This window comes from Monodon monoceros, unplaced genomic scaffold, assembly GCF_005190385.1.
Source record: "Monodon monoceros isolate NGI ecotype Baffin Bay Population unplaced genomic scaffold, NGI_Narwhal_1 Super_Scaffold_7, whole genome shotgun sequence".
In the NCBI taxonomy this organism is placed as follows: domain Eukaryota; kingdom Metazoa; phylum Chordata; class Mammalia; order Artiodactyla; family Monodontidae; genus Monodon; species Monodon monoceros.
Window position 1 is genome coordinate 102,387,981 of NW_021703784.1, and position 12,497 is coordinate 102,400,477.

General features: G+C 62.6%; 2 protein-coding genes across 5 annotated transcripts in view; both read left to right on the forward strand.

The window, feature by feature from the left end:
* Nucleotides 1-609: 609 nt before the first annotated feature.
* NDUFS8 (NADH:ubiquinone oxidoreductase core subunit S8) lies at nt 610-4,732 on the forward strand. 2 transcript variants are annotated; one of them, XM_029206919.1, is made up of 7 exons: nt 610-662; nt 1,619-1,676; nt 1,766-1,816; nt 2,391-2,480; nt 2,575-2,747; nt 4,322-4,450; nt 4,536-4,732. In XM_029206919.1, exons 2-7 carry the CDS (start codon nt 1,619-1,621, stop codon nt 4,665-4,667), a joined length of 633 nt encoding a protein of 210 aa, XP_029062752.1. In that variant the 5' UTR covers nt 610-662; the 3' UTR covers nt 4,668-4,732. The 2 variants fall into 2 exon arrangements, with proteins under 2 accessions (XP_029062752.1, XP_029062751.1); XM_029206918.1 differs by lacking the exon at nt 610-662 and adding an exon at nt 1,236-1,364 and having other exon boundaries at nt 4,536-4,728.
* A 2,617-nt stretch (nt 4,733-7,349) lies between these two features.
* Nucleotides 7,350-12,497, forward strand: part of TCIRG1 (T cell immune regulator 1, ATPase H+ transporting V0 subunit a3) — a 16,940-nt gene continuing 11,792 nt past the window's right edge. For 2 of the 3 annotated variants that reach the window (XM_029208681.1, XM_029208682.1), the window contains exons 1-9: nt 7,350-7,450; nt 8,459-8,522; nt 9,739-9,868; nt 10,255-10,333; nt 11,183-11,403; nt 11,493-11,578; nt 11,826-11,952; nt 12,034-12,116; nt 12,293-12,386. In XM_029208681.1, coding sequence (XP_029064514.1) covers nt 9,752-9,868; nt 10,255-10,333; nt 11,183-11,403; nt 11,493-11,578; nt 11,826-11,952; nt 12,034-12,116; nt 12,293-12,386 — 807 coding nt within the window. In that variant the 5' untranslated portion in view covers nt 7,350-7,450; nt 8,459-8,522; nt 9,739-9,751. Of the gene's footprint in view, nt 7,451-8,458; nt 8,564-9,738; nt 9,869-10,254; nt 10,334-11,182; nt 11,404-11,492; nt 11,579-11,825; nt 11,953-12,033; nt 12,117-12,292; nt 12,387-12,497 lie in introns of all 3 variants that reach the window. The other variant, XM_029208683.1, reaches the window with a different exon arrangement.

Here is a 12,497-nt window from a genome sequence, read left to right on the forward strand (position 1 = left end):
GCCTCCGGGGTCCCTCCGCCACACAATTCACTGGGAGGAAACACGGGTTTGGGGGCTGTTGAGGGACGGGACTCCCGGGTCATACAGATCTAGGAGTGGTTCAGGAGGCCGCACTTCTTAGATCTAAGGCTTAGGCCAAGTTACTACACAAGTCCGTGCCTCAGTTTCCCCATCTGTAAAGCGAAAATAATCGTTCCTCCCCACAGGGCTGCCGGGAGGATTAAATGAAGACGCCAGGATGAAGGTTTAGCATAGAGTAGGCATGGCTCCCGCGGGGAATCACCACAGGCTACGATTCTCATCACCGTTATCACACACGCCCCGCCGAGGCCAAGCGGCTGTCCTCCAGCCCAGGGCGCCGGGTCCGACATGAGCAGCAACCTTAAACCACGCCTCGGATGTCCCGCCTCCAAGAGCTCGGGAGTCCCGGCTCACTAGCTTCTCGCACCCAACCCGGCGACGCTCTACACCGCTTCAAGCGCCTGCCTGCTCCCCTAGCCAATCGGAGAAAAGATTTTTTCGATCCCGCCTCTTTCCGCTGCGCCACCAGCCAATCAGACCACACCATTAGAGTCCACGCCCAATGGCAGCATCCCAGGATGTAGGCTCCGCCTCTCGACGGACAGGCCCCTCGGCCCTGGAAGGAGAGGCAGCGTTTCAAGGTGGGTGTTCGGGGCTCAGGTGTTAAGGTCCAGCCTGGGCAGCGCGGCATCGGGGTCGAGTGTGCGGCCCCCGTTGGCTCCGCCGGCTCCGCGCCCGGGCTTTATCTCGGCCCGCTCAGAACCCGCGGCCTCTGTGTCCTTGAGCGTGCAGCGGGCGGGAAACCGGCACCGTCAGGGCGCATATGCACCTCCTTCGCCCGTCGGGTCAGAGGTCATGAGGAAGGTCGGGGAAGGAGCCGGGTTGGGTGCCTGGCCCTGAAGTCAGCGGTCAAAAGAAATGGTCCCGCTAGAGGTCACAGGTCACGAGAGGGGCACTTTTGGCCTCGGCTAAGTGCCAGGCTCTGGGCTAAACCCTTGGCATCTTCGAGCCTCCTCCATTCTCGTGACCTCCCATTTCACAAGTGAGAAAACCCAAGGTTACTTGGCAGGCTGGGAGACAGTTCCAGAAGGACCTTGATGCTTGGGAGAGGAATTTGATCTTGAGGGTTATTTAAGCCTTTAAAAGGTTCAGCAGGGGAGGGCTGGGGGTGTAAAGGGAGGGGTCTGGCCTGGGTTCACATCCTGGTCCCACCCCCTCAGTGTGTGACTTTGGGCAAGTCACTTAACACGACTGAGCTGTGGCTTCTCATCTGTGCCTCCCTCTGAGGTCATCACGTGGACAAAGTGACAGTGCGCGTGACCCCTAGCACAGTGCCTGGCATGGTGAGCTCTGAATAAACGCCGGTGGCAGGTGGCAGTGTTAACCTGGGTCAGGTTGGAGGCCGGGAGGGGCTGCACCTGGGAACAGGAAGCCCGTCTGTGCCTCTGACAGGAATGGGGGTGAGCAGGGACAAGCTGGCACAGTGGCACTGGGGTCAAGGGTCAAGGCTCCTGCAATGCTAGGGTTCCCGGGGGTGGGAGTGGGGAACCATGCCTGTCTGAGACCCACCTATGCCTCACTCTCTTCTTGCCCACAGATGCGCTGCCTGACCACGCCCATGCTGCTTCGGGCCCTGGCCCAGGCCGCACGTGCAGGTAGGACCAAGGGAGCCTTTCCTGGGTGTGAGGGGCCCAGCCTCCTAGCATGAGGTCGCATCTGCACAGCGTAACCCCTATCCTTGCAGGGCATCCCAGTGGCCGGAGCCTCCACAGAAGCACAGTGGCAGCCACCTACAGTGAGTCCCGGGGCGCCTCAAGCCTCAGGCTTTCTGATCATCGTCCTGCCAGAGGCAGGGGAGAAGGCCTGTGTTCTGGTCCTGGCTTTGCTGGGGGCTTGCCCTCTCGGAGCCTCAGTTTCCACTCTGTATAAAGAGGATGGTGATCAAGATTGAATATGATTCTTGGGGGCCGGGTCTGTCATTGCAGGGGGTGGAGGGCCTTCCATGTGGCTACACCGTGTGATCTCAGACCTTCCCTGTGTAGGACAAGGAGGGAGCTGCCAGGTGTGAGCCCTGGGAGCTGTGCCTCTTCATCAGGACCCCAGTACCCAAGCCCCTTCCAACCGCCATCAAGTCCTGGCTTGGATGGCCACACAGGCACAGGGAGAAGCTGGCGAGGACTGCCCAGAGCCTGAGGCTGGCCTCAAGGGTGCTCACTGAGGCGGGGGAGGTTTGGTGAATGAACAAACCCCTGGGGGGCCCAGCTGTTGCACCTAGAAGGAGGCCAGGCCTCGCCTCCCTGAGCTGGAGTCCTTGGGGAGGGCCTGTGTGAGGCCTGCTGCCACGGCCTCTCTGCCCGCCTCCCCTGCAGAATATGTGAACGTGCGGGAGCCCTCAATGGACATGAAGTCGGTGACTGACCGGGCAGCTCAGACCCTGCTGTGGACCGAGCTCATCCGAGGTGGGCCCTGGGGGGAGGGGGGCGGCCGGCTGGTCGGGGGCACAGATGTGTTAGGGAGGAGGGCCCCCTCCCACCGTGCCTGTGCCGCCCCCAGGCCTGGGCATGACCCTGAGCTACCTGTTCCGAGAGCCAGCCACCATCAACTACCCATTTGAGAAGGGCCCACTGAGCCCGCGCTTCCGCGGTGAGCATGCGCTGCGCCGGTACCCGTCCGGGGAGGAGCGCTGCATCGCCTGCAAGCTCTGCGAGGCCGTCTGCCCAGCCCAGGTGAGCCCCTGACCCCAACTGGCCGCCCCCGGCCCCTGCCGCTGGGAGAGGGAGGCCACAGCCTGCTGCAGAGAGAGTGAAGCGGGCAGCCCTGGGCCCGAACTCTGGGCCCCCTGCTGGGTGGGTGTCCCCGGAAAGTCCCTTTCCCGATCTGAGCCTCTTCCCCCCGTGAATGGGAGCCGACTCAGAGGCAGTGAGTCAGGGGAGGGAAACTTCCAGCCCTGAGCAGGCCACGTGACACACGTGGGTCCTGCCCTTGGGGGTCTGGTCGGGGGCGTGAAACCCAGGCCTCGAGCCACGAGGCGGCACCTGAGGGTTTCCACTTTTACCCGGATGCAGCAGCCGTTTCAGGAGCACTGCCTGTGTGCCTGCCACAGGACTGGACCCAGGGACACGTGTGCCACAGCCGAGGCCCTCACTGCCCCCGGTTGCTGCTCCTTTGAGCCCCTGGCATCTGGTTCTGTCGGAGGGTCCCACACAGACTGTTAGTGCAGAAACAGACAGACACAGCTGGGGCTCTTGGGCTGGCGGATGTGCCCGGCAGGAGCCCAGCAGGCTCAGGGGTCCTCACGGTCCACACAGCGACCCCCTCCCAGCGGCCGCTCCAGGCCACATCTCTGTGACTCCGGATGGCTGCTGTCCACGACCTGCCTCATTTCCTGGACCACTCCCAGGTCCTGCAGGCCACAGGTTGTGGCCTTGCTGTCCCCAGCCTAGCCACCGACCTGGAGCACGTAGGAGAGCCCTGAAAAAATAATAACAGTGGTGGCATCCAGACAGTGAGTGCCGGCTGTGGACCAGGCACTGAGCCAAACTCATGACTCATCTCTGCAACAACTCTAGGAGGTAGAGATTATTATCCCCATTTTTATAGATGAGGAAACGGAGGCACAAAGAGATGAGGCTAATAGCCAAAGGTCCCACTATGAGTGGTGGGCATTACACTCCTGGGGACATCTGAGGGCCTTTGCCACATCCCTTTGAAGGTCCTCCCAGCTGTGGGAGGCCCCAGGCCACCCCTTCCCCCAGCTGGTACAAGTGTACACCCAGGAAGTGAGAGTTAAGGACCTGTGTTTGAGTCTGGGCTCTGCCCCTCACTTACTGTGTGGCTTCGGGAAACCCCTCAACCTCTCTGAGCCTCAGTTTTCTCATCCATTAAATGGGGATAACTAGATGTAATTGGGAAGGTTGTTCAACATGCAACCGACAGTAATGGGGCATTTTTTTACCGGGTGGGACCCCTTGGGTCTGCAGGTGCTATGGTGAGCAAGGCAGGCAACGGCCCTCTCCTTGTGGGACTCACGTTCTCAGGCAGGAGGTGCTGGCCGTTAACAAACAAGAGAATGTCAGCTAGGGCAAGCGCTCAGAGGCCGACGTCACAACCGCGCCGGGCGGCCTGTTAGGAGAGGGGTCAGGAAAGGTACACGCGGGCCGAGAGTGGATGACAGAGGGTCCGCTCTGTAGGCCCCGGGGGGCCAGTCCCGCAGGAGTGGGAATGAGCCGTGGCGGGGGCTGGATCCTGTGCCTGGGGCCAGCGTGGCTGGCAGGTGACAGTACCCTGTGCCACCCCCCAGGCCATCACCATTGAGGCTGAGCCTCGGGCCGATGGCAGCCGCCGGACCACACGTTACGACATTGACATGACCAAGTGTATCTACTGCGGCTTCTGCCAGGAGGCCTGCCCTGTGGACGCCATCGTTGAGGTGAGCGGGCCCCGCGGCGGGGGAGGCCGGGGCGGAAGCTCCTCGGAGGGGCCTGACGTGGCTGCGCCTGCTCCCCCGCTCGCAGGGCCCCAACTTTGAGTTCTCCACGGAGACGCACGAGGAGCTGCTCTACAACAAGGAGAAGCTGCTCAACAACGGGGACAAGTGGGAGGCCGAGATCGCCGCCAACATCCAGGCCGACTACCTCTACCGGTGACCGGCCCGCCGGCTGGCCCGAGGTCCCCTTCTGCCCAATAAAAGAGCTCTGACCTCCCCACCACCTCTGTCATCAGTCCGCCGTCCAGGCCGAGACCGTCCGCGGCCTGACCACGGCCTGTGGCTTCCTCCATTGGACCAGGTCCTCGGGCAGAGTCGCCCTCCTGTGCGACTCTGTGGGACCTGCCAGGCCCTCCCCATGGCTGGGCCCGGGCCCGCGGCAGTGTGTGGCCCACACATCTTCCTGGGCATGTTCCCCAAGGCTCCGCAGGCTGGAGGTCGGCCCAGGTCCACTGTTCCCATAATCCTGTGTGCCCAAGGGCTGGGGCTGGGGCTGGGGCTGGGGCCTGTCCTCTCCTGAGGGCCACCCACAGCTGAGACCCTAAGGACCTAGAGCCTCTCGCAAGCCCGTAGGCAGAAATACATCAAGAGCAGGAACTTGGAAAGGCCAGAGCATCCTTGCTGGGAGGCAGGGGAAGGATGCTCGGGGGGGCGGGGGGTGACAGTCACGAGGGGGTGACCCAGGCCCTGCTGCCTGTGAGCTGGCTCTGCCTCTTCTCCAGCCACATCCGCTTTTCTCCCCAGCTTCCCCAGACCAGGCTGCTGGCATGGCTTCTGCCGCTCAGGACTTCCTGCTTTGCAGTCCCAGCCAAGTGACATGGTTCCTTCTGGGGCCACACGCAAGCCCAGTGGCAGCAGAGTAGCCAAAAACAGCCCCCTCTAACTTGGTGCTAAGAGGTGTGAGAGGATTTCAATTCATTCTCAGCAGTGAGGAAACTGGCTCAGAGGGGCGAAGTGTCTTGCTCAGGATCACACAGCACACATCTGATGAAAAAACTAATTCGGGCCTGAGAGATCTCGGAGTTCCCTTTCTCCATTATTTCCAAAAGTGCTTTTTACAAAACACTGATCTCCCAAGATGCTTCTTGGAAGGGTGTTCTAGGGACCAGTAAGTGTGGGAAATGCCCCAAGTGCCTCTCCCCTCTGGGCCAGGCACAGCATGATAGCACATTCAAGGCTCTGAGAAGGCCTGCAGCAAAGAAACCCAGTTTACCCAGCTCATTACCAGGAAGCCCCTTTTCTCAGATCCCCTGCTGACACCTGGACCTACTTACCAGGCCACGATGGGCCATCTCCTGATGCAGAAGTGGCCCAGGACTTGTGTGGGCCCCACCACTGGCCAAGGTTTTGGGGTCCTTTGAACCCACAAAATTGCATAGAGGTGAGAAGTGCAGGACCAGGAAGGAAGACTTGAGCCCGGGGAGTGTCCACGAGTCCAGCACCACTAGTCCTGCTGGCTGCTGGGGGCAGGAGCTCTCCAAAAACAAGGCCAGTTGTAAGAGGCAGGCTTGAAAATTCTAAATCGCCTCTCATTTTGCTTTTCCCACACATAACCAGCACTAGATGCTTGACGTGGAGCCTCTATCTGTACGCAGGTAAATAGAATACTTTCATTTAAAGTGGATGAGTCTAGGGACTTCCCTGGCGGTCCAGTGGTTAAGACTCCACACTTCCAGTGCAGGGGCTGTGGGTTCGATCCCTGGTTGGGGAACTAAGATTGCCCATGCCATGCAGCACAGCCAAAAAAATAAATAATCAAATGGATGAGTGTATCCAGCTCCTGACTTGATTCTCTCCCTTACTGCTGTGTCAGAGTGCAGCTCTAACGCCATTTTGTAACATGATAGAGTTCCAGTTTGCCCTGAACAGGAAGTATTGACCCGAGGCCCCCACCGTTACTCAGTTTGGTTGTGTCGAGGTTACTCCTTGAAAGTAGCCCCTCCGTGCCCCAGAAAGTGTCTCCCACTTTGCTGAAGACACTAGCCTTGGCTGTGACTCAGTTGCCAGCGCCCAGCTCTGGGGCTCCGTTTGCCCACCCTCCCCCCCACCTCTCACAGGCCCTTGCCCTGTCGGGGTTCAAGAATCACCAGAGCTGAGGGGCCCCAACGGGTGCAGGCTTGGCCTGTCCAAAGTGCAGGCAGCTGGACAGTCGTGAGCCCCAGGTTGTGGGTGCTGCGATAGGACAAACTGCACGGAGCTCAGTAGCAGCAAGGTCATGGGGACACATCCAGCCACAGGAGGAGTGACAGCCAGGGCAGAGCATTGCCCAGTGCCTGCTGGGTGCGGGTCCCAGGCCCTGGCCCTTGGTGTCCTGCTGCCATTGAGGAAAGAGGCCCAGAGAAGGGCAGCCACCCGCCCAAAGGCCCAGACCACTGGACCTGGAGTCCAAGGTGGTGGTCAGAAGCAGGAAGCTATAAGGACCTGTGTAATTGCGTGCGGCCTCACGCAAGGGGGAGGGGGTCCTAGAGGTGGGGACACGTAGGTGTTGGGCCCCAGGCCTGAGCATATTGGGGTCTAATCAGCCCAGTGAGCCCTCTAGATGGTGGAGATCCCACCCTGTAGCCCCGGAGCTGGGCCTAGGCTGGGCATCTCCCCACATCCCGGCCACGTAGATGTGCGCGGTTGGTGCTGGTCAGTGTCTGCTCCAGCCTCCGTGCCTCCTCGCCCGTATTAGGCGGCCCACAGCTCCGAATGGTCTCCCAGCCTGGAGCGAGGAAGCGAGGCCGCCAGGCAATCCCAGCCCAGGGCCTGCCTCCGACCGGCGCTCCAGCTCCCAGGACTCCGGGTGGGGGTTCGGGGCGGGTCAGGGGCGGAGCTTCCCTGGCTCCGCCCCTCCCGGCCCCGCCCGCCGCGGAAAGTGAGTTGCGTGGGCGCCGCGGCGGGGATCTCAGAGCTGGGAGTGCAGAGCTGCGCAGAGCAGCGCCGCGTGCAGCCGACCCGGGGGTAAGTGCCCCAGCTGGGGCTGCAGAGCCCCCAGTTCTGCCTACCACCCTCGCTTCCCACTGCCCCGGGAAGCGGGGGGTGTCGTGGTGCCCCAACCCAGCTGGGTCAGTAGAGGCAGCCCAATCGTCCGGCCCGCGGGTGTCAGCCGTTGCTGGGGGCCACAGAGGCGACTAAGAGGAGAAAGAAGAGGCGAATGGGGGTGTTAACAGCCTATAACAAACAAGTAGTATTGAGCTCAGCTGTGCCGGGCCAGGTGGTGCTCAGAGCTTTCTCTGCTGCATCTTCCTGGCAAGGAGGGACCCATTCTACAGATGAGGAAACTGAGGCCCACCCAACTAGGAAGAGGCGGAGCTAGAAGAGAGCGCACGCAGACCCTCGTCTCCAGCCCAGCTCGTCGTGGCGGGCCAGGGGCTCAGAGGAGAGATCTGGTGGTTTTCTGGAGGAGTTGGCCTTAAGCCTCCAGCCTCCCAAGGGAGCAGGAGGAGAGGGGCACAGAATGACTAGAGTCTGGACCCTGAAGGATGGAGGCACCTTCATTTGTTCTGTAAATGTCTCTGGGGTGGCCCCTGGCTCAGGAAGGGGTCAGGGAGGATGAGGGGGTGGGGATGAGACAGTGGAGGCCTGAAATGCCAGGGGAGGGATCTGCCCAGGTCTCTGCACCCCTGTGCTCACCATGGCCTGTCCCGTCCAAGGGACGTGCCCAGCCCGCAGGGCTGCTGCCCTGCCTGGATCCCCAGACCTAGCTCCCTACAACCCCCGTTTGGCCAGCCCAGCCTTTTGGGGTACCTGGGGCAGAGAATAGCCCTCCCCTGAGCGCATACTGTGGGCTGGGACTTCCAAACCTGCAGCCCCAGGGCCTGGCTTCTGCCTGGCTCCGTCACCTGCTGACCCGTCTATAAAACAGGGCTACAGTGCCCCCTCCGCCAAGGATTGCTGTTAGATTTAAATGAGATATTGTGGGCGAGGGAGTTACATGGGGGCCCTTGTTATTTTTATCTCCCCACCTAGGTCCTGTCTCTGGCGGGGTGGCCAAGTCCCATTCACCCAAAGAGGAAGTGGAGGCCCAGAGAGGGTGAGAGACTCCCCAAAGAACACACAGCTAATCACAGCTTGGTAGGGCTCAGAGCCTTGGTCCCTGGCCCTCTTGCCCACCCTTCCCTGTTCAGGGCCTGGTGCTTCCACAGCCCGCAGCTGTCTCTCCCCATTCTCTCTTGTATTCTCCCGGGGCTGGGGAAGGGGCTGCTTTTCCTTTTTTTTTTTTTTTCTTTTACATTTAAGTAAACCAGACCCAGGAGAGGAAGTGACCAACTAGGCAGGCCCCAGCCCAGCCCAGACAGCAGGCAGGGTGTCAGATGTTCACCCTCTCAGCGGGGCTCTGGCCTGTTCCTGTCCCCTCCCCTGCCCCGCTCAATTTGCGAGCTAAGGAAACTGAGTCCCACAGAGGGGCAGGGGCCGGCCCTGAGCTCCAAGGGCAGTGGCCATGGAGCCCTGGCTTGTGGGCTGGGCGTCTACAGGGCCCAGGGAGGCCACCCTGGCGCTCCCCCTGCCCTGCGGGTGGCGTTTAAGCAAAGGCCTGGCCAGGCCCTTCCTGCCCTTTTCAGTTTCCACAGTTTCACTTTTGTTGGTTTCGACACCTGGAGGGCTCCTCCCTCGGCCCTACAAGCTCGGCTGCCGCTGGGCAGCCCGGGCCTCAGGGGAAGGTCCCGCTTCCTCAGCGCCCTCTGCCTGTCCTCTCTACCCTTCCTGAGTCCCAGAGGAGGCCCCCACCCCTCAGCGCCCACAGACCCGCAGGGAGGGAGGAGGGCCCTGGCTGCCTGTGGGGATGGGGCGGACCTCAGCCCTGCTGTTCCTGTCAAGGTTGCTCCCCAGGGTGGAAAGGCGAGGGCAGTCAGGTGGCCGGCGCTGGAGGTGGCCCTTGGCCTGGGGCCCCGAGGATGTGTAGGATCTCGGGTGAGGGCAGGTCACAGAGAGGGGACAGCAGGAGCAGGGGCCAGGTGTGAGAAGAGCCAGTGTCCCCAGGAGCCACTAGGGGTGGGGGGTAGGGGTCTCAGACGGGGCAGAGCCAGCTGGGAAGGAGCTTGACGTTGGACTGTGGGTCCGGCTGTAAGGTCAGCTCGCCGCTTACTTCCTGTGTGACCTCAGCACCCCGCTAAGCCATCCTGGGCCTCAGTCTCCCCATCTGTCAGATAGGGGTGGTAGCGGGACCTTGCAGGATCATGTGAACCCAGAATTCACACCTGGTGGGGAACTGCCTGGGACCCCACCCGCCTGAGCTCCCACCCCTGTAGGCCCCGCAGGACCATGGGCTCCATGTTCCGGAGTGAGGAGGTGGCGCTCGTCCAGCTCTTCCTGCCCACAGCTGCTGCCTACGCCTGCGTGAGCCAGCTTGGGGAGCTGGGCCTTGTGGAGTTCAGAGACGTGAGTGGGGCCGGGGTGGGCGTGAGGGGAGGCCTCGTTCTTGGGTGTCCCATACGGTGGACCATCTCCCCCAGACTGACCCCCGGCCCTGCTTGAATCCCGGCAACCTCTGCCATATATACTTTGCTCTCAGGCTGGCTTTACTCGTGGCTGAGACCACCCTGTGCCAGCCTGGGTTCAGCCAGGCCTCCTGGGCCCTGCCTCACCCTTCCCAGGCCACATGGGGTCTGGTGTGTCTTCAGCTGGGCATCTGGAGGGTCACAGCGTACTCAGCACCTTTCTGGGGGAGGCAGCTATGGCCTGAGGAGAGCCGGGCCTGGGCCCTGGCGGGGGGACCTCCTTGGCCCTCTGCCTGGAAAACTGATCCCTCCGTTTGGCAACCACAGCTCAATGCCTCGGTGAGTGCCTTCCAGAGACGTTTCGTGGTAGATGTTCGTCGCTGTGAAGAGCTGGAGAAGACCTTCAGTGAGTTGGCCCTGGGCCCACACCCCAGGCACACTTCCTGGAGGAGGCGCCAGTCAAGCTTGGTCTGAAAGGAAGAGTCCGAGTTGCCCAGGCGGACGGCAGAGAAGGGAGGTCCCGGCCAGGCCCTGCAGAGCCAGGACGGGGCAGCTGGGATCTTTGGGGTGTTCTTGGGTGAGCTGAGCAGAGGGTCCAGGCCAGGCCCAGCTTGGAAGAGGCCTTGAATACCAAATGAGGGCTCGGGACTTCACCCTCTGGGTGCCAGGAGCTACCCGTAGGTTCCTAAGCAGGAGAGAAGCGTGGACAGAACTTTTTCTGCTGCAGATGGACTGAGATGGGCAGAGGCCAGGGTCCTGGGTCAGGTGCCCCCAAGGAGCAGCTGCTTGGCCCCGGGCAAGAGGGACCCCTGCCTTGGGTTCTATTCTGGAAACGCCTCTTAGGAGGGTCCTGCAAGGTGGGAGGATAGAGCATGTCTGTTTAATGGTTAGATTGACCGATAGGTTTTAAGTCATCAGACAGGTACCCTGTGGGCCTCCATGCAAGCTCTCATCCCCTGCAGTGCTAGGGCCACCTGCCGGAAGACCGCTATGGGACCCAGGCCAGGGGCTGGGGACGGAGAGCAGCCCAGAAGAGCCCCAGGGCGGGGGGAGGCGGAGAAGACCTGCAGGGATGGAGGTTTAGCCTGAGGTTTTTCCGGGGTCTCAGACTCAGTGAATCAGTTAGTTGGTGGCCAGCAGAGTTTGGGGTGGCAGTTGGAATTCCCTAGATGTTAGCCATCCCTTGGCTAATAGTGGCCATTGGCTGGTGGTGGCTCCTGAGCCGGCTCCCCAATGCCCGTCCCTCTGCACCCAGCCTTCCTGCAGGAGGAGGTACGGCAGGCTGGGCTAACGCTGCCTTTGCCTGAGGGGGCGCTGCCGGCGCCCTTGCCCCGCGACCTTCTGCGCATCCAGGAGGAGACGGATCGCCTAGCACAGGAGCTCCGGGACGTGCGGGGCAACCGGCAGGCTCTGCGGGCCCAGCTCCACCAGCTGCAGCTCCACTCGGCTGTACTGGGCCAGGGCCATGGCCCCTTGGTCAGCTCCGGCCCGGGGAAGGGCGTGGGGAGGGGCGGGGGCCCCAGGCCCCACCTGGGCCGGGACTCATGGCGCCTCTCGGCTCCTAGTTGGCAGCCAGCCACACAGATGGGCCCCTAGAAAGAACACCCCTGCTCCAGTCCCCCGGGGGGCCGCACCAGGACCTGAGGGTCAAGTAAGTGAGGGGCAGCTTCGCTCTCTTTCCGGTTGGTGCAGGGGTGAGGCAGGCCAGCTCGGACTTCTTGTCCAGGGCCCTCGTGCAGCCGCCCTCAGGCCTGGACTTCCCTTTGCCCCTGGGGGTCTCTTCTGGCCCTGCCTGGCGGGCCCCTGCCTCCTCTGTGCGGACGGGGGCAGTGTGCCTGGCCCGGGTGCGGCGGAGGGAGGCCGGAGCAGCCCCTGCCCAGCCCTGCCCGTCCCTGCAGCTTCGTAGCAGGTGCCGTGGAGCCCCACAAGGCCGCCGCCCTGGAGCGCCTGCTCTGGAGGGCCTGCCACGGCTTCCTCATCGCCAGCTTCAGGGACATGGAGCAGCAGCTGGAGGGGCCCGTGACGGTGAGTGGGCCGGGCGCGCAGGCTGGGGTGCGTGCTGGGCGGAGCCGGGACTGCAGGGTGATGTGTGCCCTGCTCCGGCAGGGTGAGCCTGCGACGTGGGTGACCTTCCTCATCTCCTACTGGGGCGAGCAGATCGGGCAGAAGATCCGCAAGATCACTGACTGGTGAGCCCCCGTCGGGTGGGGGGCTGGCCCCCCGCTGCCCTCGTGCCCGGGCCCCTGCGTGTCACCTCCACCGAGCCCGCTCTGTCTGCCACACTGCCCTGTGGGCTCCCTTTAGACTCAACCTCTGCAAGCCCTGGACCCTGTGCCCACCTCACTTCCCTGCTCCTCCCTGCCAGCTTCCACTGCCACGTCTTCCCATTTGTGGAGCAGGAGGAGGCCCGCCGCGCAGCCCTGCAGCAGCTGCGGCAGCAGAGCCAAGAGCTGCAGGAGGTGGGTGCCCGTGGCCTGGCTGCAGCCCTGCCTGCCCCCCGGCCCTCCCCTCCTGACACCCCTCCCTCCCCTCCTGACACCCCTCCCCCGCCCCCCAGCTCCTCCTCCCCC

Coding starts and splice junctions, on each gene's coding strand:
- NDUFS8 (XM_029206918.1), top strand. Junction 1,677..1,765: donor GGCCCAGGCCGCACGTGCAG/GTAGGACCAAGG, acceptor CTATCCTTGCAG/GGCATCCCAGTGGCCGGAGC. Junction 1,817..2,390: donor CACAGTGGCAGCCACCTACA/GTGAGTCCCGGG, acceptor CCTCCCCTGCAG/AATATGTGAACGTGCGGGAG.